The sequence below is a fragment of the Colossoma macropomum genome, unplaced genomic scaffold (assembly GCF_904425465.1).
Source record: "Colossoma macropomum unplaced genomic scaffold, Colossoma_macropomum, whole genome shotgun sequence".
NCBI lineage: Eukaryota > Metazoa > Chordata > Actinopteri > Characiformes > Serrasalmidae > Colossoma > Colossoma macropomum.
The window spans coordinates 24,651,156-24,677,650 of NW_023494807.1; the positions used below are offsets into that span (position 1 = coordinate 24,651,156).

At 37.7% G+C, this 26,495-nt stretch overlaps 1 protein-coding gene and 1 long non-coding RNA gene across 2 annotated transcripts; both read left to right on the plus strand.

Annotated features, from left to right (window-relative positions):
• The first annotated feature begins 983 nt into the window (after positions 1 to 983).
• Positions 984 to 5,462, plus strand: LOC118797544. Its single transcript, XR_005005945.1, has 3 exons — positions 984 to 1,035; positions 1,690 to 1,986; positions 5,392 to 5,462. It is a non-coding gene; the product is annotated as an uncharacterized LOC118797544 (long non-coding RNA).
• Positions 5,463 to 11,261: 5,799 nt separating this feature from the next.
• LOC118797106 (macrophage mannose receptor 1-like) lies at positions 11,262 to 24,244 on the plus strand. Its single transcript, XM_036556334.1, has 7 exons — positions 11,262 to 11,345; positions 11,442 to 11,798; positions 13,483 to 13,824; positions 16,538 to 16,882; positions 19,763 to 20,092; positions 22,615 to 22,718; positions 23,467 to 24,244. Exons 1-7 carry the CDS (start codon positions 11,309 to 11,311, stop codon positions 23,575 to 23,577), a joined length of 1,626 nt encoding a protein of 541 aa, XP_036412227.1. The 5' UTR covers positions 11,262 to 11,308; the 3' UTR covers positions 23,578 to 24,244.
• Positions 24,245 to 26,495: the final 2,251 nt, after the last annotated feature.

A 26,495-nucleotide genomic window follows, 5' to 3' on the forward strand; every position in this document is an offset into this window, starting at 1 on the left:
ATAATCTCTTTTTGTACCTTTTAAGATCTAGAATTTTACCCAAACTACAGGTGTTTAACCTCTTAAAATCCCAGGCTTATTACATCCATCCATCCATCCATCATCTAAACCGCTTATCCTTCTGGGTCGCGGTGGGGTGCTGGAGCCCATCCCAGCTGCCATTGGGCGGAAGGCAGGATACACCCTGGACAGGTCGCCAGTCCATCGCAGGGCAGACAGACAGATATACACATACACATTCACATTCACACTCACACCTAGGGGCAATTTAGCACGTCCAATTAGCCTGACTGCATGTTTTTGGACTGTGGGAGGAAACCGGAGTACCCGGAAGAAACCCACGCAGACATGGGGAGAACAGGCAAACTCCACACAGAAACAACCCTGGTCACCCAGCCGGGAATCGAACCCAGACCCTTCTTGCTGTGAGGCGACAGCGCTACCCACTGTGCCACCGTGCCGCCCGGCTTGTTACATGCTAAGCCTTATTATACAGTAACTACAGGGACTTCAATGCAAACTGACTGAACTATTCTTAGGTTATTCAAGTGTGTAATAAAACTTTGGGCCTGCGACAACACAACTGAAATAAGAATGCAGTAGAGAGCAGAGCAGATTGACAAAGAAGATAAGGAACAGAAGCCAGACTAACCACAGAGCAAAACAACTGTTGAACACAGCATTAAAGCATAGTATGAAAGACTTCATAAACACGTCATTGCAAGTCTTAAAAATGGACTGGCTTGTGAGGCCCCCTTCTACAGTCTTCATTCAGGTCATATTGTTAAAAATAAATGTAGAATGTTTTAACATTTTGTACTTATACCTTCTGCATTAATACTTACACATTAGAAAACCTCTCTGAGCCAAATCATCCTCCTTCACTATGAAATGAACACTAGCATAGAAAAGAGAAGGAAAGATGTTTTTGAGAACTTCCTTCTTCACTGTAAAAGGAGACGTTTCTCACATTCTCTGCAATGGCGATGACACTGCAGCTGATCTTTGTTCTCTCCACTCTGATTTCAACCACAGGTAAACAATTCTCTGAACTTCATCACCATAGAGGTTAAAATATATGTTAATCACTTTTGAGACTCTCTGCCAAATAAAGAGTGTACATGATTTTAGCAAATGTACAGGTTCTGATGACCTGAATAGAATTTGTGCTGAAGAATATTATTTTGAAAATCCACACATTTTAGGACATGTAGATCTCTGTTACTGTCACTGGTGAGCTGAGTAAGTAAATTAAATTTATTGATTATCTAAATGAAAATATGTTAACACATCCTTTACAGAGAAGATAAATATTACATTTCTGCTGCTAATTTAAGGGCACAGTTTTTTTCTTTTGAGTGCTGAGTTTAACATATTAGTAAAAAAAAAATTGAAGCATAACACATAAAATGTGCAATAACTTTTGCACAGGCCACATTATAAGTTTGAGGTTTTTTTCCAATATGTTAAATTCAGCAAATAAGCAGTAACTGGGCATTGAAATGTTTATAGAATGCATAGAACTGTATATTAAATAACAAAAACAAAAGTATTTGAATACTTGTTTGCCCCTACAATATGTATTAAGTTTTTATTTAAATTAGTCAACACGCCACACAGTACTAAAGCATGAGAAAAGCAATCACAATATAACAAACTAATTCTTATATATATTTTTTTTCTCTGTAGGATCCAGTGATGTGTTCAGACAGGTTGGCGATTCTGTTAATCTGGGCATACAGGAAAATGTATCAAAGTCTGATGACTTAGTCTGGGTTTTTAATGGAAGTAATAATATTCTAAAATATTATACTGATACTAAAAAAACCAAACCGTCTCCTGGTTATGAAGGCAGAGTGGAGTTCAATGAGGAAACCTACAGTCTGACACTGAAGAACTTACAGAAGACTGATAGTGGACTGTATGAAGCAAAAGTGTCTGGTTTTGAAATCAAACTTGTTGCTAACTACACACTCTCTGTGTTGGGTAAGTCTTACAGAAGGAAACACCACTGCTGTTGTTAAGATGCTTTTCTCTACCTTTTATTTCACTATGTGCTATATTGAATTTCTCTGAAGGCTTGAAATCGCCAAGTGCACTGTCCTGTAAGCTACTTGACCACTTTAAGTTGATTTTTTTGTTGCTCAGTTACATACAGTCCATACAGTCTATATACAGAAACGTATCTGCAAAAACAGCCCATTTTGAATTCACTGTTTTTGTGCTGTCAGGAAAACCGAACCAGCTTTGTTTCCCCATCCCCATACCTCTACCAATGAACCAGCTTTGTTTCCCCATCCCCATACCTCTACTACTGAACCAGCCCTGTTTCCCCATCCCCATACCTCTACCAATGAACCAGCCCTGTTTCCCCATCCCCATACCTCTACTACTGAACCAGCTTTGTTTCCCCATCCCCATACCTCTACTACTGAACCAGCTTTGTTTCCCCATCCCCATACCTCTACTACTGAACCAGCCCTGTTTCCCCATCCCCATACCTCTACCAATGAACCAGCCCTGTTTCCCCATCCCCATACCTCTACTACTGAACCAGCTATGTTTCCCCATCCCCATACCTCTACTACTGAACCAGCTATGTTTCCCCATCCACATACTCCTACAAATGAACCAGCTGATAAGATACAAACATTAGATAAATTTGAAGAATCAGGTTATTGTTTAAAATAGCCAACTGTTTTTTTAACACTGCTGTTGCCACTGTTTTGATGGGGCCCAATGTGATATATTTGCCTGGGGCCCAAAATCCCTAGCCGTGCCCCTGCATGTAGTAGCTACCATTAGCTAACCTTGAGACATTACAGTGCTTGCTTCTTGCTGTCACTTCCTTCTCTCACTCTCTTCTCTCACTCTCTCTCTCTCTCTCTCTCTCTCTCTCTCTCTCTCTCTCCCTGGCCTGACTCAAGCTGAGGTTTTCCGAAAAGGATTAATAAAAATGCTCAACATTTTTAAGCGGGTAAAAATATACCCATACACCTGAGCGCACTGCCAAAACATGACCTCTGTGTGGAAAACAGGTTATTTTTAGTAGCTAGCATGCAGCCTATTTTAATTTGATCACATTTTACATGTATATTCAGTTCGCTAAGTAACACAAGTGTGCAACTATTGCTTGTATTACATTTCACATCATTTTTAAAATCAAAAGGTGTAACTATCTAGACATTGTTGAGTTTTGTCCATAGAAACAAAATAATGACATTCCTTATACTATGTACAGAATAGCTGTGCTAATAGCTTCACTACTAGGCATACATTTTGTTCTTACTCTCTCCAAGTGATGCACAGTGTGTTACAGGCATTGTGAACATGTAGTTCTGGCAAAATAATTTGGTTGACATTGTAGCCTACTGAGCCATTGACTGCATGGCAAACAACAACTCCATTGAAAGTGAATGTCTGAGATGCGGGCAAAGACATTTTGCCACAACAGCCTGAACAGTGCTTGACTCGGTGGCTTATGAACTATAGCAACATTGATATGAACCTGGACCACATCCCACATACCGCATACCACATAGAATGACGATGGTGACGAGGTGGGCCAGACACGCTTTCAAGAACTCTTCCTGAGTAAAAAAATTACAAATATTTATATAAACTATGCCATTGAACATAATAAAAACAATAATAAAATATTATTATACCAACAATTATAATAACTATAATAATTATTATTATATAGTATTTAATAATGCAGCACCTCAGTCACCTTTAAACCACCACTGTCAGAACTGACCCACGTCTCAAACACTAGGATAACCACTCAAATTTAAAATTTCCAGCAACCACATCTGGCCCACTTGTAAAGAAAGCATGTGGCCCAGAGTCTGAATGCCATGACAAACCTTGAATGTGGCTGGCTACAGTTGGGCCGCCCAATATTTCGTTTGGTTGCAGACCTCTAACAGTGTTTATCTGGACATTCACAAAATTACCAAGATGGAATTGTGCGTGATATTTTATATTTTTATTAAAATATTGTTTCTTGATTAGTTTGAGTCAATAAGTGTTCTACTAAATGACTATTCAGCATTTTTAAAATATATAAAAACAGTAGATAAAATGTTTGTGTGTCAGCAGGACATAGAGAGGAGACGGTTGATGTGGTGAAGAAATGTGCACATCTGGGCGTGTGTTTCTACTTGATTTACTTACCATCTCTGTGTTGTCTTTCCTCCTCAACTATCTTCCCTTGAGCATATGCTTGTGAAAGAACATTGAAATATCATATAGTATAATAATAATATTAATAATATAAATGTATACATAAAATACAAAATATATAAATAGTATTATATAATAAGTAGATATGGTTAATTTAAAAATTCCATTTAAATACAGTTTACAATTATGGATTTTCTCACTTTCCCCTTAACCATTTCCCTGAAGATATTTTACACAGTTCACTTAAACAAAACCCTTACAATTCCTTTACGATTGTATGCTATTAAATAAAATGGCGCACTTCCCCACAAATCATACTGAACGACTTTATTTACATTTTAATGATTTAATTATACAAAAATGTTGACAAACCAGTGGAATTTAAAACCATTACTAATAACTAGGTTAGTGTAATAGCTTCAGCAGGCATGACTTGTTTGTTTAGCTGGTTTTTGATTTTAACATAGTTTAACTTTGATCCCCAACTTACCAGCTCGATTGTAAACACACAGTTTAGTGGCTGTGTACTGTGCCTCTGATGGTGCTTCAGGAAACATTGGGTTGCCTAATCTTGTTTTCACTGGGTGTTCCGGTTAACACAGCCTAGACATTGGGTAATGTTAGTTAGGTAGCGTACCGTTTAACTGATATAAGCTATGTGCCTAAAAACATTATATATACTGCACATTATTAACTGTTTTTTTTATTTAATTCATTTTTTTATTTAACTGTTTACCGTCTGAAGAGAGAAGTGTGTGTTATTTAGAACAAACCCAAATAAAGATATATCATCTCAGCATCTTCCTCTTGATTAAATGTTGCAGAAAGAAGTGAGATATTTTCACTGCTTGTCTTCAAGTGATAGATTAGTTTTAGAGAAGGTTAAAAAAATAATATAATATAATTATATAATTTTGTTAAATTAATGCTCACGCAGTTCTTTACTCTGGAGGCCAATTTTTCATGTTAATAAAAAGTGAAGGAGCGAAGGCGAGTTTGATCACTCTGTAATACATATGGCTCCAGATGTTACACAGCTTTCACAATGTATGAAAGATCAAGATTTTTGCTTTGAAAATGAATGAAATATGACATTCAAAGTAAATCCAATAGAGACATAGTCTGAAACAGGTTATTTAGAAAGTTGTTCTATGTTTGGTTTTCATATTTAATCAACAGTGGGTTTTGTTGTGTGTGTTTCAGATGCAGCTTCTCCCTCTGCTGGTGCACCTGTGTGTTTGCTGAAGACTGTCCTGTATTCCATCAGTCTGATCTTCATCTTCATTCCTTCTGTTTTACTGTAGCTGTAGCCGCAGTATTCAAAGCTCTTTATATATATATATATATATATATATACACACACAAAGATATTTGGTGCAAATTTTTCTGTGTTTGTGAGTAAAAATAAAAAGAAATGGGTCTCCAGTGTCTTTCCTGTACCCGGGGTAGCACATGGCTGCAATACAATTAAGTATTCCTCAGTAGGAAACAGAATATTTTTGTTTTCCAATAATTTCTTTCACAAAACATGAAATTCTACAGTAGGGTAATGATCAATGATGCTATGTGCTGATTGAACTAAATTGATGAACTAAAATAGAAACAACTGTGGGTATAAAACTGGGTGAGAGACAACTTTACTGAAAAGGTGAGACTGTGGTGGATGTAAGAGTTTAACCTTCAAATCTTGCACTATGGCAAGACTACAACAAGACAGAAGGTGGTCATCCTGCAGAAGGTCTCTCCCAAGCAGAGATTTTCTGGCAGACAGGTGTTTCCAGATGTGCTGGCCAAGCTTTTCTGCAGAGGATGGGCAAAGTTAAGGACCAGAAACACAGTGGTTGGCTATGGAAACTGAGCGCACAAGACATTAAGTATGTCAGGCCTGCTTCTCTTCAAAATTGGAAGATATCTAGCACTGATCTACAGTCCAGAGAAGTCTTGTCAGAAGTGGCCTTCATAGAATAGTTGAGGCCAAAAAGCCATATTTAAGCTGAGCCATTTCAGCTTAAATGAAACATGCTGAATCTCAGAATTTAAGTTCAGTACAGTTTGCATTAGATCATCAAGGATTTCTAGTGTAAAAGTAGCAATTTAAGCTTCAGGCAAAACTTTGGGTGTGGCATGCATTTTTTTTTCTTTTTTTTTTTTTTCTTTTTTAATGAATATATTGGTGTCTCTTGGCCACTCAAGTGGGGCCAACTATCGTTAAAAAAAATTGAAAATGGATCATTACATTATGTATAAATTTCATGATCCATGGACCAAAAGAAATGGCCAAAAATGACTTGGGAAAAAGGCTGGTTCCATTGCCTTACATTAAAAGTAAAGAAGGTTTTTTCCTTCTCCTGTAAAGTAATATGTAAAGTGGACAGGAGGAGCATGTTTAGTGGCAGGTTGCTGTCACTGAGCTGCTCAACCGACAGATTCAGGAGATCCTTTGTCCCACAAGCCATCAGGCTCTTCAACTCTATCCCAGGGGGGCCAGAAGAGAAGAGAGAAGAGGGAAGAGGGGAGATGAGGACTGAATCTGAATCTCATGTTAAATCATAGGTTTTATCTCATGCTAAATCTTTAGGTTTCATTTTATCCATCTATGGACACCTTAAGGTACATATTGCACTTTCAGTAGCCCTATCGCGTATCTTGCACATCTGGACACTCCACAAGCATTTCAATGCACAAATGTCCTGACATCTGCAAAAGACAAATAAACTTGAAACTTTTTCTTGCTCAGCTTTTTTGGATTAAGGATTTTCAGTTAAGGTTAGGTTTAGGTGCAGTATTACTTGGCTACAACAAAACTGACATCTATAGGAGTCCTCAAAAGTGTAGTGATACCAAGGTGTGATAATGATAATCATATCTCATGGTGGTCACCCTCCCCCCCTCCCCCACACCGTATCTGCATGACTGTGGTTTTCCATTCAAGGACCTGGCAGTAGTGAAACACAATTTTTCATAGTATTTAATATTAAATATGTCTAATATTATACAGCTTTTTTACATTGTAGGAAAAGTACTCAAGCTGAGTCTGAACAACTTCATTTATGTCTCATAGAACTAAATGGTCTTCCAGTTCATTCCTGCTGTGGTTTGTTAGCTTTAACAGTATAATGACTTATATTGTTTATGTTATGCATATTATGTACAATGACTATGTTATTTAGTGTCTTTGTTCATTTTTCTTCACTTATTTCTTGCTATGGTCATTATTAAGGTCAAGACGCGTAAAATATAGATTATGAAGTCAGTAGTATGGATAGATGGATAGATTTTGTTGTAGTGCACTCTCAGATAAAAGGTACTAAACTGTCATGGGGCATTACCCATCTTGTCACTGGGGCGGTACCCTCAAGAGTATGTTTTCAGTACCTTTATTTAGGGAATATAATTGTACCATCTTACATTGAAATGATCTTTTTAAGCCTTTTTTTGACTCCACACACAAACTTGTCTCCAGCCTTTTTTTTTCATTGTTCTGTTTTAAAACATTAGATCATGAAAAGTTATAAATATGTACCTTTCTTCTGAGACTTATTGAAGGTGTAAAATTAGACCTTAAAACCATTGTCATATCTTTGAATGCACATTTACATGGTTTGTACCTTGATGAATGAAAAACGTACCTGCACAGTGTAAGGGCCCAGCCTGAGCCACCGGCTGCCAGCTGAGGGCGACGGCGGCGAGATGTCACAAGTTCAGGGAACTCCAATTCCCAGAAGCCCTCGGGCTGATTAGGCCCAACCTGGCACACCTGTGGACTCCTCTACTTAAGGCTGTGGCAAACAGCAGCACTGTGTCACACCTTTTTAGAGGGGTGACCGATATGGTACTACCCAGGTGGGTATTTAAACAAAAAGGAAAGGAAAAATGAAAGGAAAGAAAAGAAGTCTGGAAAAACAAAAGAGAGAAATTGCCCCAAAACTACTTAAAAGCCAAAAAGAAGGCTTAAACAAGAAACGGCTCCAATCCATACAAAAAGTGTTTGCTCCACAAAAAACAAACAGGTGAAACATAAAGCTGGTCTTTCTCTCATAATTACAGAGGAGTGTTTTTGTTTTATGATTATCTTTTATTTCACTTGCTATCTTAGCCTTTGTTTGAGTGTGTTGCTCAGTGTCCCCTTTGTTTGCCTTTTTCCCGCCATCTTTTATTTCCCATTCGTTGAGGTGTTTTTCCCGTTTTCGCCTGTTCTTCCTGGTGGCATAGCGGTAACTCCTTGGACCGTCAATCAGTACATTGGTGGTTCGGGCCTGGTTCTGAGCCGCCTTGAACATGCATGATCACCAAATTCACACTCCATCACCTTAATCACAGGTTTTCCTCTGTGCACTCAGGTCAGCCTCCCTGCTCCCATTACAGCGCAGTACTACCTTAGACAGTGTATACAGTGTTAATTCAAGGCTTTTATACACTTCACTGAAGAATAACTTTCATTAAAACTGAACTTTTTACACTGTAATTTCTGGAATACAGATCATCTTGTTTTGTGTACTTGTGTTTTTTTTTTTTTTACAGTTTGTCCCTTATATAATGAAACTGGGCAGGTTGGGTCATAAGATTCTTGTAAAGACTCTAGTAGTGACCAATTCACTGGTTTCACAGTGCTTTACAGTGGAAAACCTCTGCAGAATAGTGGCACTCACAAAGTATAAGTAACATAAGTAAGATCATTTTATCTCTGTGTCTCATTATAATCCTAAATGTAATATTTAAACCAAATGGGTCTCTAAATCAGTTACTTTTGTCTACTTTCTCAAATATCTGCATTTTTATGGTTCAGGGAAGTTTCTTTCTCTTATTGTACACTCAGTAAAGCTTTCTTTTCAGTGTTTTTTCCAAAATAATGTTGAAAAGTTTTTGCACTTTGTGTATCATCTAGTTTTAGCTCTAGATTTACAATCTTGTCACAAGAAAATTCAAAAGAACGGTTCACTAAAGAATCAATGTTACAAGAGCTAACATGTAGCTAACAAGAAATAGAAAGCTTGATCTTTTTTTGGGTGACCCAGCTATATATCATATTAGCCTTTCAGATCCAGCGCCAAACTAAAGAAGCAAACTTAAGGCTGATCAACTATGTTTGGAAAGGGGGAACTTTGTAAATAAGATTTTTTAAGGAAATTTGTTTAAAGGGGCATTCAGGCCAAAAAATAAAATTTAATTTTATTTGTCATGATAGCACTGTATCTCTCAGCCTCATCAGTTTGACACAATCCACAATCCTTCCTACGATAATGAAGATATGCACTGATTTAGAGGCCTATAAATACAGACGTACTATTCGACTTCCTTCTGTGGCATGCGCCCACTCCCCGGGCCCCGACGATGACGGCCGCGAGAGCTGGCAGGAAGGCGGGGCCCGAACACAGAGCGGCGATGAACCTCGTCAAGGACAGCAGAGAGAGAAGGACAAGTAGCAGCAACAGAGACTGAGTGAAAAGCTGAAGTGATAAAGGACTGAAAAGTCTAGCTGTGTGAAGCCACTGAAAAGTGGCCAGCTTAGCATAGCGTTGGTTGTGTTTGCTTTGTGTTTATTTGGGTGGAATAAAATATGGCTGCTACAGCACTGAACCCTGCCTCCAGCGTCCTCCTTAAGCCTGTGAGGCACATGCCATGCTACACCTACCTATCTGCCTTCCCTCTGCATTAGCCAGCTGGAAAACAAACATTTCAAACCTCCCTCCATCATGTATCCACCCCAAAGTCGTAGCTGGTGTCTGTCCAAATTCATAGCTGATCATTGTTCAGATTTAAGGCTGATCAATGTTTAGATTTATAGTGGATCCTAGTCCAAATTCATAGTTGATCTTAGTTCAGATTTATATCAGATCTCAGTCTAAATTCATAGCTGATCTTAGTTCAGATTCGTAGCTGATCTCAGTTCAGATTTCTAACTGATCTCAGTTCACATTCATAGTTGATCTCAGATTCATAGCTAAACTCAATTCAGATTCATTGCTAATTTGACTTAGGATAAGTCCGGATGCTTCTGTAAAGATTTTTTTTCTTATCTAGAGTTATGATAACATAATGAGCTTAGGAAATGTTATTCTGTAATAGCTAATGTCCTAACTGAAGTTGGCCTGGTGACCAGAATTATTCATGAATATGCAGTAGTACGTTACATTTGCATTTTGTTATTCCAGTAAGGTTATTTGAATGACCGCTCGGAAAAGTGGATCTCGTGATTCAATTATTTGCAAATACAGGTGGGTGTTTTTTTTTCTTGACCACCAGTGCTGGTCTTTGGTCTCTCAGTTAGTTTCTATCAATTTCATGGCATTGACTGTAATAGTCAAATCTAAAATCAACATCAAGAAAACATCAAAATCAAAATCAAAATTATAACTTCAACACTCAGGACCTGCCAGAGGATCCAAGCAAAAGTTCTGCATAATTCAATCTTGTGATGTTAAACAAAGCCATTGATGTGAAACTGTCTGCTGTAGAGAAACTTTTTTTTTTGCAGTGGTGGTGATGGTAACCAGAGTTTGCAAAGTCTACAGTGCAAATATATAATGTATACGTATTGTGGTAAAACTGAACAAATGTGTTTTCTTTGGGGACTACTTTGCTTTACAGAACTTTGCATGCACATCTTGGCAATGAATGAACTTTCAAAAATTTTTAAGCACTATTTAGAAGGGATTAGTTTTACTTGGGTGTAATTTTACCACAGGATGTCTGTAATGCTTATAGCCAATTTACACAGGATAAGAGTTCTCTGTATAACTGACAGACGTGGGAGTGGACACTAGATTTACGGCCTGCCTTTAACCCAGTAAATAGGGCACAGAAGTAGAAGGGAAAAACAAACCCCAAACTCAGGCTAGGCTAGCTCTTTTGTGTCAGTTCTACCATACAAACCCACACACTGTCCCCAAAAAATGTGAAGTGAAGCAGCTAAATAAGTGCTACATATAGAACAACTAAACAAAAACAGAACACAGGCAAAAACAACACCACAATATGAATAATAAGCCTTTGAAGAACACATTAATTTACATTATTCATTAATGCACTCCATTGTGTTCTCCATGTGGAAAAAGGTTCCACCTCCTGTGTTTGTTGGGTTAAAAGGTATCTGATAGGTCTGTGAGCAGTTACTTCAGAGATGGATTGGAATGTGCTTTTACTACTGATGCTTTCAGGTAAAAAGTGAACATAGGTGTGAACATAGGCATGTATTTAACCCTCAGTTCTGCCTGCTTTGCAGCAAATCTAACAGTGGTTTTTATTGTCTTCAGCAACCTTTGGCATCTCCTCCTCTGACCTTCAGCAGTTCTACTATGTGAATGAAAGAAAGAGTTGGTTGGAGGCTCAGAGTTACTGCAGGGCGACCTACATTGATCTGGCTACTGTTGGCAGCATGGAGGACATGAACAGGCTGAAAGCAGCAGTGGATCCTGCGTACACAGGCGCTGTGTGGATTGGACTGAAGAGGTACTGGGTTTTGTCTACAGGGGAGAATATATCCGCTTATAATAACTGGGTCCCAGGGCAACCAAATGAAGGAAATGTGGAAGCAGCATGTGGAGTGTATTCGTCGCAGGGATGGAATGACTCATACTGCTCCACAAAGTTCTACTTTGTCTGCTTTGATGGTAATTTAATTGATTTATTACTCGTTACATATTCCTTTTTTAGGATTAATGTCCCTGATCTGAGTTTTCACACCTGCTGCAATATAGAGTTACTAGTAGGGGGTTATGACTGGGTTAACTGGGTATACTGTGTTGGCTATGGAGATCACATTGCTATATGGTTGATTTCTAAACTAATTAGCAAAAACATCTAAACTAATTAGGAGGGGTGCACACATACTTTTTTTTCACTAATGCTGTTACAGTGTTATGGTTTAATCTAAAGCCAGACTGGAATAGGTGATGGATATTGATTACAGTCAGGAAATCATTGAACTGTGAGACGGCTACTTTTCTAAGTATTCTACCCAAAATAAAAGGTTAGAGATTGGCTTGTGGTTGCTAAAAACTGAAGAATCAAGGTCTTCAATAAAGGTCTCAACTGCTGAAAGTGATGTAGCTTCTTAATGCAGTCACTAAGTCATTCTTCTTGGCAGATTTGCTCCAGGTTGTTCAGGTTAGTTCATGCTTGTTGACCATATTTTTAAAATACTACCACAGATTCTCGTTTGGATTGAGATCTGTACTTCAACTTGGCCATTGTAGAACATACACCTTCTTGTTCTTCAACCATTCCTGTGTCGTTTGGCCATGTGCTTGGGATTTTTGTCCTGTGAAAAGATGAAGGTTTTCCCAAACATTAATTTTTAAGCAAGCTGAAGCAAATGAGCTTTCTTGCAGTATCTCCCTATATTTTGCACCATCCATCCATCCTTTATCCCAAAAACATGTTGCTGCCATCCCTATACTTCACTGTTGGGATAGTGCTCGTTGAGACATGGGTAGTATTGGGTTTGTGCCATATAGCAATTTGAAATTTTTGCCAAAAAGCTCCATTTTTGTCTCATCTGACCACAAAACCTTATCCCACATTTTAGCTGGGGCACTCAGATGCTTTCTGGCAAAATCCAGATGTGGTTTTTCATCAGCATTAGCTTCTTTCTAGCCACTCTCCCATGAAGACCAGTATGCAGAGCTCTTGATATCATTGACTGGTCCCATACTTGCTCTGATGCTGAGTTTTGAGGAATAGCCTTGTCTAAGCAGTGCCTGGGTGATATAATACAGTTTATATATCTTTACAGTTGATCTACCAGTGCTATCTGGGATAATAACAATTGGATATTGTTTTGTTGCGTTTTTCTATCTTGTGAATGTCTATAACTTTATCTGTGGTTTCCTTAAACTGCGCTTTGGTCTTAATTTTCACAGTTTTCCTTCAGATTCTGAGTCTGATCTTGAATGAAGGCGGTCTTTTATTCAAAGCCTAATGGCATGCCAACTGTGTCCTTGCTAGCAATATCCTTCATTTATGTAAACTAGGAGCTTTCACAGCACAGGGGTTGAACACTCATTCAAAGAGCATTTTTCAGGTAGTCATTTTTGTCACAGAATATTTTCTTACATGCCAATATCGCTTCAAATTAATTCATTTTGAGGCTCAGTCTTTTAAAATACAATATAACAAAGCACAAAATGTTAAAGTGTCACTTGAAATCCAGACAAATTTGCTGACTTTTAAGGGGGTTGAATTCTTTTGCAAGGCACTGTATATGTTACAAATGGTAAAGGTAACAGGTGAGCATTGTCAGCATGGCATTGATACGCTTTTGTTTTTGTTTTTTTTAATGCTATCACAACACAGGTAGAGCCAGTGCCACGGACACCTTCATCCTATTAAGCTCCAACATGACTTGGACACAAGCCCAGACTTATTGCAGCCAGCACTACACAAACCTCGCCAGCATCCATAACGCACAAGAGCAGCAACAAGTTCTTAACGTAGTTGGTAACAACACCAGTGCATGGTTTGGCCTGATCTCCGGGCAGTGGTCTGATAAAGGATTCTCCCCGTTCCGGTACTGGGCAAACGGACAAGCTCCCGAATCAACTTCTACTGAGAAATGTGCTGCCATGATGATGTCTAATTCTGGGAAGTGGACTCAAAGTCAATGTGACCTACAAAATCCGTTCGTTTGCTATGGAGGTGAGTGACCAATATCAACATTACCACTGAAAAGCTACTTTCATAGAGAACTTAACTGCAACCCTCATCTATGCAAGATCCAGCTACTGGTGGTCTACAGCAACATCTTAATGCTGTTACATGGTAATTCATGGTTGTGATTATGGTACACTGACAGTGGCTTTCCAGGAACTTCTCACTTTCATAGATGCAGTGACCTCCAGAATTATTGCCCCCCTTGTTAATTATGATCAAAAAAGGCTATGAAAAATTGTCCTTGTTGTTTGATTGTGAATGCAGATAACATATCAGTGAGATAAAAATATTCCAAGAAAAAAAATTCAAACACATGCTACAATTATTGGCACTCCTACATTTTGTACTTTGTGCTCCGCCTTTTTTCCAAGACAAAAGCTGAGAATCTTCCCCCATGCTGATGCATTTTTAAGATGTTTTAGTATGTTGTATATTTTTCATTTTATACCACTATGAAACAGGAATTTATGAATGAATTAAATGTATGTAAAAGTTTGAGTGCCCTTGGTCAAACTGTATGTTTTGTAAGTGAAAATAAGTGCACATCCTCAATGGAGAACACACTTCTTACTGTTTTATTTGCCACATTTTTATTTGCTGAATTAAAAAAAAAAAAAACATATCAACAAATAAAAAGCAAAAAACAATTTGAGACACATTTTATTTGTTTCTAATATGTTCAACTCAACAAATAAATGTAAACTGTGCACTGATATTTGCAGAAAAGTGCTAAATTAATAGTGTTCTGTGTGGGGAATGAGTTACTTATTCTCACTTAGAAAAACAACAACACATGTAATTTGATCAAACTTTTTCCCATATGACCGTATATTGTATTCATAATAATTTCTAAAAGGAAACAAAATGTAAGGATTTTTTTTAATGAATTTGGAATACTTTGTTTATTCCTGCCTTTTTCTTTATTGTAATGTCCTTATTATCTTTGTAAAATGAAGCTGATAAACAACAAGGGCGATTCCATGATTAGGATGCCATTCCAGTTCCACTGATGTTACATTTACAAATACGTACGTAAAGTGAAGGTAGAAGACATTTTAAACACAAGTGTCCTTTGCAACAACCAATGTACATGTTCACTTAACCTTAAAACATTAATTAAAGCCTGCGACCTGCATCTACAACACTCGGAAAACAGTAGTTTAGCCATCTATTAATCCATTTAATATCTCATGCCTAAACATCATTTTTCATGAGTCTTCAGTTGAAGGTTATGAAAAATGTACATTTGTGTTGCATAACATTCATTCAACCCTGTTACCTGAACACACCCAGCCCTCTGAAATATCTGGAATATTCCACAAGTAACATATCGCTGCTGTCGTACCTCCACTTTTGTCATTTTTCAGTTTTTGACAGCGTTTTAAAAAAAATGCCTGTTGCCCTTTACACTGTTAGAAATGAAGGTGCTGTGCAGGTACAGTTTTCATTCATCGAGGTGCAAACAATGCAAATGTACCCTCAAAGGTACAACAGTGGTTTTAGGGCCCAATTATTTACCTGTACCTTTTCACAACCTGTTTTAAAACAGAACGATAACATAAAAAGGAGACGAGACGGGGCGTGTGGTGTCAATACAGCTCAGAAAATATAATTTCAGTGGATTATGGTACAATTATGTTCCCTGACTAAAGATACTGAGATGTACCGTTGTGGGTCCCACCCCAGTGACAAGAGGGGTACTGCCCCAGGGACAGTGCGTGTACATGGTGTGTAAACTTCATGATGAATGTACTAAAAGAAATGGCCCACACTTACTTCAAAAAAGTCTGGTTCCATTGACTTACATTAAACATAGGTTATGTTTTTTTCCTTTTCCTGTAAAGTAATCATTTTGGAGGTTTTGTTCTGACAGCAGCCATGTACTTATGATATGACTTATGATATGGCCTCATCCAATTCCTGAAGATCATGGGAAGATGAAATGTAATGTCTTTTTTCATTAATTGTGATATTGATTAACAGAGTCACTTTGAAAGTTTAATCTTGTTGCCAAAATTATAGACTAAAAATAAATACACACACGCTTTCTATGCTGCTTATCCTTCTGGGTCATGGAGGGAGCTGGAACCTATCCCAGCAGTCATAGGGTGGAAGGCAGGATACACCCTAGACAGGTCACCAGTCCATCACAGGGCATAAAAATAAATAATTTTAAAAATATATACTTAAATCAAACATTTAAAATGTCCTTAATATCCCCATACCATTAGCATGGATGCTAGTTAACCACATTTCATGCTAATTCTATGCTAAAAACTCAGCACTGTCTTTCAATCCTATGACTTAAGTCGTTGTCTGCAAAGAAACCTGGTAAAGAATGAGAGAGTGTTCCTGAGATGGGTTCCTGTGTTCCTGAACATGTTTACTGACTGGTTAAATGCAGGTTTTCTTAGATTCAGTGTTAAATGGGGCTAATGGGACCACAATTGTGGAATCTCCCACAACCACAGTAGCGATAAAACCAGTCATTCTGGAAGAATGTAGAAAACATTCAGCATCAACTCTCAAACAAAGGCTTTGCTTGGTTGTACATATATAATTTGTGGTCTGAAAGATCTTTGCATACAAAGATCCCTTGCAATGTACTCAAAATATCAATACAATATAGTTTTCCTCTGATTGTGGATTTGATTCTGAGCATAACTGTGTATAATTTTTACTCTTTCTTTTACTACAGGACTCAAGTTCGCTCGCATTTACTACTTCATAAGAGACTCAAAGACGTGGACAGAGGCTCAGACATACTGCAGAAAGAGATTCACTGATCTAGCTACTGTAGACAGTGTTAAAGAGGTGAGCAGACTGTTGAAAGCTGTGGATGTTGGCTATAGTGGTTCTTTATGGATCGGACTAACAAAAGCGGGACAACACTGGGGCTGGTCTAGAGGAGATGAGCTACTGTCCAATTTCAGTAACTGGGACGCAGGAAGGCCAAATGGTAATGGACAGTGTGTATTTACCGTCGATGGAGTGTGGCGTGATTATGATTGCACAGTAGCTCTGTACTTCGTGTGCTACTATGGTAAGTCTACAATTTTCTTTATGTTCCAAGTAGGAGTAGGAAACATGTTATTTACATAGTTTACATAGATGCTCTAATCCAGTGTGACAAACCATTTTAATACTGTTACAGAGATGGGCAACATTCCTAGTCTGTCGTATGGAAAGCAGTGGTAATAACCCATCTGTAGGGGAATCTCAAAGGTATCAGTACTTTGGTGCCAAGTTGACACCAATATTGAAAAAATATAACAATTCTGTTTTTTCTATAGTAGAGGTGGTACTGAGTCAGACTGCTACCACAGTATTGTCTAACTGATTACACGTAAAGAACATCGGCAAGATATTTCAAATTCTTTGAAACAATATTTCAAAGAAAAGTCTAATACCAGTTTTAACATGCCCTCATCCACTTTGCCTCAACATTTCCCCTTGGAAGAATCCCTAACACCATCTTAAGGACTGTTTTATTACTTTTATTAGTGAAGTTTACTAGATGACCCCTCAGAGGTGTGAGAGATGAAGTGAACAGAAGTGTCGACTTTGGCAGCAGAACAGGCCCTGAAATCACTGTGACCCGACGCATTTCTCTTTTCGAACAAGAAAAAAATGGTGGACAAAGCCGAGGCAATAAATTACTTTAAACTACATGATATTTCCAAACCATAACATACCATATTGTTAGTAACCAAAACCAACACCATAATAGTAGTACACATACAAAAAAGACACAAACACATTGTCTTTGAATTATGTATCAGTACCGGAGGCGCACAACCAAATAGTGCTCACCACAGAGCATTTACATAACATTTACCTTTACGGGTAAAACTCTATAATGCAGCATTGTAGAGTGTAACTTCCTGTTAATTACCATGTTATTCCCAGAACTTATGGTTTAACTTCCCTGTATGGATCAGTACATACAAAATACTTACTGGTTCCTACTGGCACTGACACGTCGGAACAGCAGAAGAAACAATACAATGAGGAACAATAGATGTATATATTGCTGCTGTCGGAACAAAACTTCGTATCTCCATTTTTGTCATTTTTCAGTTTTTGACATGATTTGAAAATACCTGTTGCCCTTTACATCATGTGTAAATTTCATGATGAATGGACCAAAAGAAACGGCTGAAAAAAGGCTTGGAGGGGGGGAGTCTGGTTCCACCCACTTACACGTAAAGTAAAGTAGGTTTTTTCCTTCTCCTGTACAGTTACCATTTTGGAGATATGAGGTTTTGATCCGACAGCAGCGACTGGTCTATAGTAACTGCATAGACTTGTTGTACTTAGTTTTTTAAAAGTGGCTGTACTGTCCATTTGGCCAAACCTCAGAAAAACTAATTTTGTCAGATACAATACCCTCCATAATGTTTCATACAAAGGCATTATTTATTTGCCTCTGTATCCCACAGTTTTAAATTCCTCATATAGTTAAGTGTACATTCTCAAAATGGTATTTTCTATACATTTTAGTTTTATCATGTAGAAATTACAGCACTTTTTTATACACAGCTCCCCAGCATTTCAAGGCATCATAATGTTTGGGACATTGCAGTGATACGGGCAGTATAATAGTCATGTTTAATACTTTGTTACATAGTTTTATTCATGCAATGACCGCTTAAGGTCTGTGACTCGTAGACACCACCAGGTGTCGAGTATCTTCTCTGCCAGGATTGTACTGAGACCATCCTGAGCTCCTGCATCTTTTAAAGGCTAGTCTCCTTACATTTATTCCTCAGCGTTTGAAAGCCATGCTCAGCCTTTCTCAGTTGGATCAAGTGACTGACTTTACCAGTCAAGAATTTTCCAGTTTTTAGCTTTGATAAACTCCTTTATTGCTTTGGTTGCATGTTTGGGATCATTGTCTTGATGTAGGATGAAGCGCCGCCCAGTGAGTCCGCAGGCATTTTCCTGAACTTGAGCTGATAAGATGTTTCTGTACACCTCATTTTGCTACTGCCATCAGCAGTTACATCGTTTTCTATGTTTACCCCCATGTCCTACAGATGAGGTGGTATGCTCTGGGTCTTAGGCAGTTTCTTTTTGCTGCTACACTCTACAAGTTAATATACAAGTTATTATACATTACTATACAAGTTAATTTTGCTCTTATATATCCACCTTTTCAAGAAATCTACAGTCTCCTTAAGTACTTTGTGGCAAACTTTTTTTTGGCAAAATCTTTATATGGCTGACTAGTGGTGTGTATCTTGCAGCGTAGCCTCTTTCTTTCTGTTCATGAAGTCCTCTATAGGCAGTGGTCATTCATTAATCCACACTTTGCTGCTGAAGAGTGTTTTTGATCTGTCAGACAGGTGTTTGGGGATTTTTCTTCATTATTGTCAGATTTCTTCTCTCATCAGCTGAGGAGGTCTTCCTTAGCCTACCAGTCTCATTATGGTTACTAAGCTCACTAGTTCCTAACAGTTGATTTTAGTAAGCCTAATGTTAGGCCAATGTCTCTTTCTGTATTATTCTTACTTCTTAGTCTTATAATGGTTTCCTTGATTATCATTGGAACAACTCTTGTCCTCAAGTTGACAAACAGCAACAGCAGACTCCAAGTGTGACCAAAAGAATCAAGACTAGATGCTAAAAGCTCCCTTATATCTGCACTAATTGAGCAATTAAACACACCTGAGTGATGACAAACCCTGTCATTTCTACTAAAACTATATACACTTAACTTACATGAAATACAGAGGTAAAAAAAAAACATATGTTTTCCTTTGTTCAAATCATTATAGAGGGCACTGTATATCATTTGGAAGACAAATCTATTCAGGTATCGTGAAGCTATTTTGCCATATCGCCCACCCTTAGTACCAATAGAGTAATTCAGTTTAACAGAACTGTGAGGTCATCCTTGTCCACTGTTTTTATATTACAGAGGGCACTGGTTACATCTTGGTAGAAACTTCCAAAAACTGGTATGACGCTCAGAGTTACTGCAGAACGACCTACACTGACCTGGCCAGCATTCGTTCTCCTTGGGAGCAGAAGCAGGTGACTGACCTCGTGGTTAAAGGGGTCTCTGTCTGGGTCGGTTTGTTCTTAGACACCTGGCAATGGTCTGACCAGTGGAGCCTCTCATTTAGAAACTGGGCATCAGGACAGCCAAGCTCAGGAACTGGTAGCTGTTCTGCTGTAGTGATGGGTGATTCTGGGAAATGGACTGCTGACAACTGCAATTGGCAGTACCCTTTCATCTGCTATATAGGTGAGTGTCAAAAGCCTCATGGCATAATCATAGCATTATATACTGTTGCAAATAAAGGTGTCTAATTGTTCATGGCTTGGATGTAATGTTCCATTCTGAAACCAAGGAATGAAGAAAGGAAAAAAAAATTTAACTGATATGGAACCTTTAAATTACATCCACTGAGAGTTTTTTTAGGGAACTAAAAGTGGTTCTTTTACATCTTCTATAAAACACTTGTTGGTAGTTCTGTTTTTAAGAGTCAATTTAAAGTACTGTTCAAAAGTCTAAGCAGGCCTGGGCGCTAAAGGTGCAGAGGGGTGATTTTGACCGGTGGCAGTTTCCCAATAAATGACCCCTATCTCTGAATCAAGAGTGGAGGATTTTCTCCTCTCTCTCATAGATGAAAGTTTTGGTGGCTTACCAGGTCTTGCAAGGTTGTTAGAAGTTCTGTTTTCTCTGTATATATATATATATATATATATATATATATTTTGTTTGTTTGTTTGTTTTGTTTTTTTTTTGTTTTTTTTTTGTTTGTTTTTTTGGGGTTTTTTTTTGTGTTTTCCCTCAATTTTCTCCACAATTTGGTCATATCCAATTCTACCCAATAGTTAGGACTCCCCCAATTACACAACACCACCAGCGGGAGGAGGGCGAAAGCTAGTTTTGGAAAGTCTTGGCTTTTAGTGCTCCCCGATTAGCCATCCCAGATGCCATCCCAAATTTTCTCCCATGTGATTGCCTTCCACATCACTGTGAGGTGGGTGTTTGTGCCTCTAAAAGGAGAGGTGGAACAACTCCACTATAGTGCACCCAAGATGCATTTAAAACAGATACAAATCCAATCTCTCACACCACTTCAGGAGGAGGCAGGGACGCTGGAAGGTGTTTTAAGCTGAGGTTGCTGAAATTTTAAGCGATGTGATGTGACCAGTGACGTATGATTTGCCATTTTTCCTTTGATTTTTTTCTTTATTTTTTCCCTAACTTACATGAAACTGAATGTGTTGTATAGTGCTATATTGAAGCAAGAGAGAACAATATATACATTTAACTGACACATCAAATCACTGACGCACATCAGCACCAATCAGATTGTTTACGTGGCACGGTACCCAATTGTGCAATTGTGTCAGTGTGATTTAACACTGAAATGCACACAGAGCAGGAGAATACCGGTTGATAAAACTTCATTACTACGTTAATGACTTTTTTAAAGTTTTAAAAACAATAATAGGCTGCTTTGGGAAGCAGAACTGGCCTGTGTCTCTGCACAAATTTTCTCTTGTTGAAGCTCAACTTGCATGTGTCCAGCTGTTTTCAGCTCACTGTAATAAAAATACACCATTCACATAAACAGTGCAGCTAAAACAAGAACACACGGCTCTATAATATTATACTATACTAGCTTTTTATTAATATTATCATTTTTAACAGTTGCAGTCCTGAAATCGGCTGCAGCACTCCCCACTTCCCTTCACTTCTTACAGCCTCGTAAATGCACCCATCTCTCCAACATACATTCAACAATGTGAGGGTGGACAACGTGGACAGGCTGCTGACTGGCTACAGCTGCTAAAGGAGAACACTACGCTGGCCATTTGTGATATTTTAAACATCTGGTATTTTTACATAAATTGTTATGGCTATATTGGTTTAAAAAAACAATAATATGGTGGGTCCACCAGACCACTAGTAACAAACACATGAACACCACCCAAGATTTTACTACCAAATGTAATCGCAAGTGGCTAAAATGTACTTATCAAAATGCAGACACTAGTCACATTAAGTGATCAGGGCCTTTGTCTCTCTTTGAAGGGGAGCATAATGTCAGAGACTCGTTTTGGAACAGCTTTTGTTATTAGGACACGTGTATTTTGTTATTTTAAAAAGGAGAAAGATGGAGGAATTAAAGTGGAGTGCAAAAAAGAGAAATGAGTGGACGAATAAAATACTGAAAGATCTGATATTTTACATTCCAACGCAAAAGTCTCGGCATCTCTGGTAAAATTACATGTTTTGTTAATTTTCTAAGGTAACATAAAAAACTGCTCTTTGCATTGCATGAACAATTCATGATGAATGAAACTGGTCCAGAGTTACTTGGAATACAATGTCATTATATTAGCTTACATTAAAAGTGACTAATCTGTTTTCATTCCCCTCTAAGTACCAACATATGCACATATTTATTCAGTACTGTCATTATATGCTGTGCCTCCTTGTACATTCATTATTGCACTTCCTTTTTTATCTTAGGATATATCTTATTGCATATTTTATATATATATTTCATGTATATTTCTAGCTGTATATATGCCTGTTGATAGTTTTTTTTTTTTGTATATATTCTTCTTTTTATATTGTACCACCCTTATTATTATAACTGTGCTGTGTTGTGTGACTGCTACTGGCTGCTGAATTTCCTTAATAGCGTAATAGCGTATCTATCTATCTTGCTATCTATCTGTCTAAGTTGCCATTTCAGAAGTTTGTAACAATAGTGAGGATATATTTTCCTCTGTTTTCCTCTACAGAGGAGGACAGGGTGAAGAAAAAGCAGACTGTGAAGGTGACGGTGTCTTCAAATGGAAAAACAGATCTAAATGACCCTTTCGTGAAGGCTGCACTCTTGAATGAGGTAAGTTTCTGTATGCTAAGTAAATGTCTCAAAAGGCTAGCTTGTAGAAATCTAATCCTAGATGGGTCAGTCATGCTTTTCATCAGCACTACTGGAGTTTTTTAAATACACATAGAAAAGGTCTTTTCAAATATTCTGTTTCTATGATGTGAGTGCATTATTGGTCATGAGTAAACAAACAGACTATCAAATCCTAATAAAAGATGACCAACTAGAGAACCATGTTTCACCAAGTCATCAGAATCAGAACACCAAGTATGTTTGGACTGACAATGAATTTACCTTTGGTTACACAGTAGATTTCAATTACAACATGCCTGAAAATAGAAGTACCAAACCTGAGTTCTACCACACTTATACAGTAACAGACATCCATACCTGAGTTCTACCGCACTTATACAGTAACAGACATCCATACCTGAGTTCTACCGCACTTATACAGTAACAGACATCCATACCTGAGTTCTACCACACTTATACAGTAACAGACATCCATACTTAATTTCTACTACACATAACTGCATATCAGACAAATATACATTTAAGAATAAATAAGTATTAACAGAGCAGAACACAGCTGTTTTGCAAGAAAGATCATGTCAAAACCTGTTCAGATGACTCAGCCGTCACTTCCAGGTCATGCATACTATATTATTTATAACATGTTTGAAGAAACAGTAAAACATGTCATGCCATGTGAGTCTTTAGGTGTCTGAGAGTCTGAGTCACCTGTGTCCTGTTCCTGCAGATTGAGAAACAACTGAAAAGGCAAGGAATGGCTAATAATACCAAACTGAGCTGGAGACCTAAGAATAATACCAAAGTGTTCACCCTGAAGCCAAAAAAAGTAACTGATTAAAAAGTGAAGAAAGTTCTGCAGAAATGTTCTATACGTTTTTCCATTCAAGATCTGTTTTAAACTAATTACTAATTATAACTGTCTCTTTTTATGCTTTCTTTAATGTTTCAGCGTTTAAGACTTAGTAAGCAGTCCACACCAAAACATCCAGATGTGGAATCCAGATGTGGAATTTTTGATATTTTATTGAATTATTTTAATACCGCAGAGTTTTAATATTTTCTGTTCATTATATCATTTTTCTTCATATGCTCTACATCAGGGGTGCACACCTCCAGTTCTGTCCAGCACAGTTTGGTAGTTCCTGTCCTTAAACACACCAACTACCTGGAAATTAACAGGTGAGTGTAATCAGGTGTGTCTGAGCAGGTAAAACACCAAACTCTGCTGGACTGGAAAAAGATGTGTAAGATTTATTCAATACTTTTTAAATTACTAAGGTTCTTTTAGATTAAATGATTATAAGAATGAAATTACTTACATAATCAGTTTACTTCTATGGTCACTTTACTCTTATGATCACTACTCTCTCACTCTCTCTCTCTCTCTCTCTCTCTCTCTCTCAACTATCATGTTTCATTTTAAGTTGAAGGCAAAGTTTAAATTTTACTGTTTGCAAAAAATAAAACCTGTAATTTGTCACTCTCACTGACTGGAGTTTTTAAGTTTGGACTTGTTCTTCACACTCTTTGACAAAGCTACAAAATAAATAAATAAATAAATGGGAAAGAAAAGAGAGAAATATGGGTTATTTGTTGTTGTTTTGTTTTTTTTTTTGGTTTTTTTTGATAGATAGTGCTATAGCCTTGAAACACCTTCCAACTACAATATATGTCTATTTATTTATTTATTTCTAAGCGAACATTATCATTTATTCATTCATATTCATCCGGACTTTGGAATAATGACCAGGTTCATACAGTCTCACCTCTGCAGCTCATGGGGAAACTGCATTGGACCCCCCTGTTCTGCACTGGCTCACTCCAGCTCCAGCTCCACCCTGTTCCACCCACTCATTATCACACCTGCAGCTCATTCCTGGAATCATTAGCTGACCAGTTATATACTCCATTGTTTGGCCTTGATCATTACAAAGCCTTGAGTTGTTTACTGAGTTCTGAGCCATATTTCATTCAGTAGTGGCTTTCTGTGTTTGACCCTTGGGTTGTTTCCTGAGTTACCCTTGAGTTGCATGTCCTTCACGGCCACCATCAAACCTTGATCCTCACATAAATGTTTTGGCATTTATGGCCCAAATTGAAGGTCTAGCTCTAATGGTTTGGCACATAACCTTCTTTTATTAGTGGGCTTTCTATTGACTTTAGTTTTGTTATATTGCTAATAGTTAATAATATAATTGAAATAATAATTTGGTTAAGGTTCTTAAAGAGTTCTTTAGTAGAGGCACTGGTTCAACTGTATATAGAACCATGAGCTATTTGAAAGCAGTGGTTCTCTAATGAAAAACTCATCATACATGGTTCTTCAAATAACTTTTTAAAAAAGGTTCTATATAGCATATATAAGAAACCTTTAGAAAAACTGGTCTTGGTTGTTGTCTTCATTTATTTGTTGCTGTTAGTTGTGTGGGTGCAGTGGAAGAAGATTTGAATATACAAATGCAATCCCTGTTTCAGCTGTCAATCACTGATATGATATGCTGGTAGACTAATCCTAAACAATACCTGCAGCCTAATTTGTAAACCATTGTTTACATACTTCAGTGACCTCTATGCTGTTGTGTTTGGGTTTATCTTTTAGATGAGACTTTGACTGCATGAGTAACTATTCAGATAAATGTTAGCACTACTTGTAGGTTTGTTGTTAGTTGCCATGTGGGAATGTAAGAGCTCCATTGAAGATTTGCATATACAAATGCGATCCTTTTTTGAGCTCTCAATCACTGATGTAGTGTACTGTTATTCTTATCCTAACATCTGAGGGAGGTTGGAAAGCTAGATACCTTGGTGAGTTTGGACAACAATGTAAACAATAGATGAAGTGTAGAAGTGTAAAATTAAAGTTTGGACCAGCCAGTAGTTGCTGGCCATTTAATAGGTTAAAATGTTGTTGCAATACACTTGATCAAATATTTAAATTGAACTGGAGCCAAATAAATGCAAATTAACTCTTTTTTATTAACTTTAATTTTTAGTAGGCAATATCACTGCAATATTTTATTGGAGGCACAACATATATGTGTATGCGATAAATGCATGTAAAAATGTGATTTAAAACTAAAGAGGCGGTGTTTTAAAAAGACACAAGTTGTGATTGAAATATAGGGATTTTATTTTGGTGATTGGATGTTAAACAAAGAGGAACATAGAGCCTCTTTACACCTTTTATTAACAGGATTCATGTATAGATTGTATCTGGATATTCTTTGGCTGGATTCTATTTACACTTTTCACGAATGTGCCCCCAGTTTGACCAAATGAGATCTGATTGTGCTTTTCCCAAACACAAAGCATCTCAACACACACATTTGTTTCCGTTTTACTTTTGTTTACTCTCTGTTATGAGTTGACAACCTTGGCGTGGACGCCTTAATTGGCCTGGAGTGCATGAAGGCTCATGGTTTGGGGCTGTCTTCAGCCTCTCGTATCCTCCAACTTTCATTTTGTTGTTTATCCTCACTCAGTTTGTTGTTTATCCTCACTTTAGCACTCAGCTGATGCATTTCCACTCACGTAATTGGTTACGAATACTGAAAATGCATTTGGTTTACATTCGTGTTAAATGCAGTCAATATTCCTCTCTGACCACCACTGAACACGGTTTGAGTGATCCAGTTATAATCCACTTGCAATGCGTCCTAGGAGTGTTTACACCATGCAGTCAAGTGAAATCAAAATGTGATCCAGTCACCAAAAACGCATGTTAATGTGAGGTGTAAACAGGATCGTACACCCCAA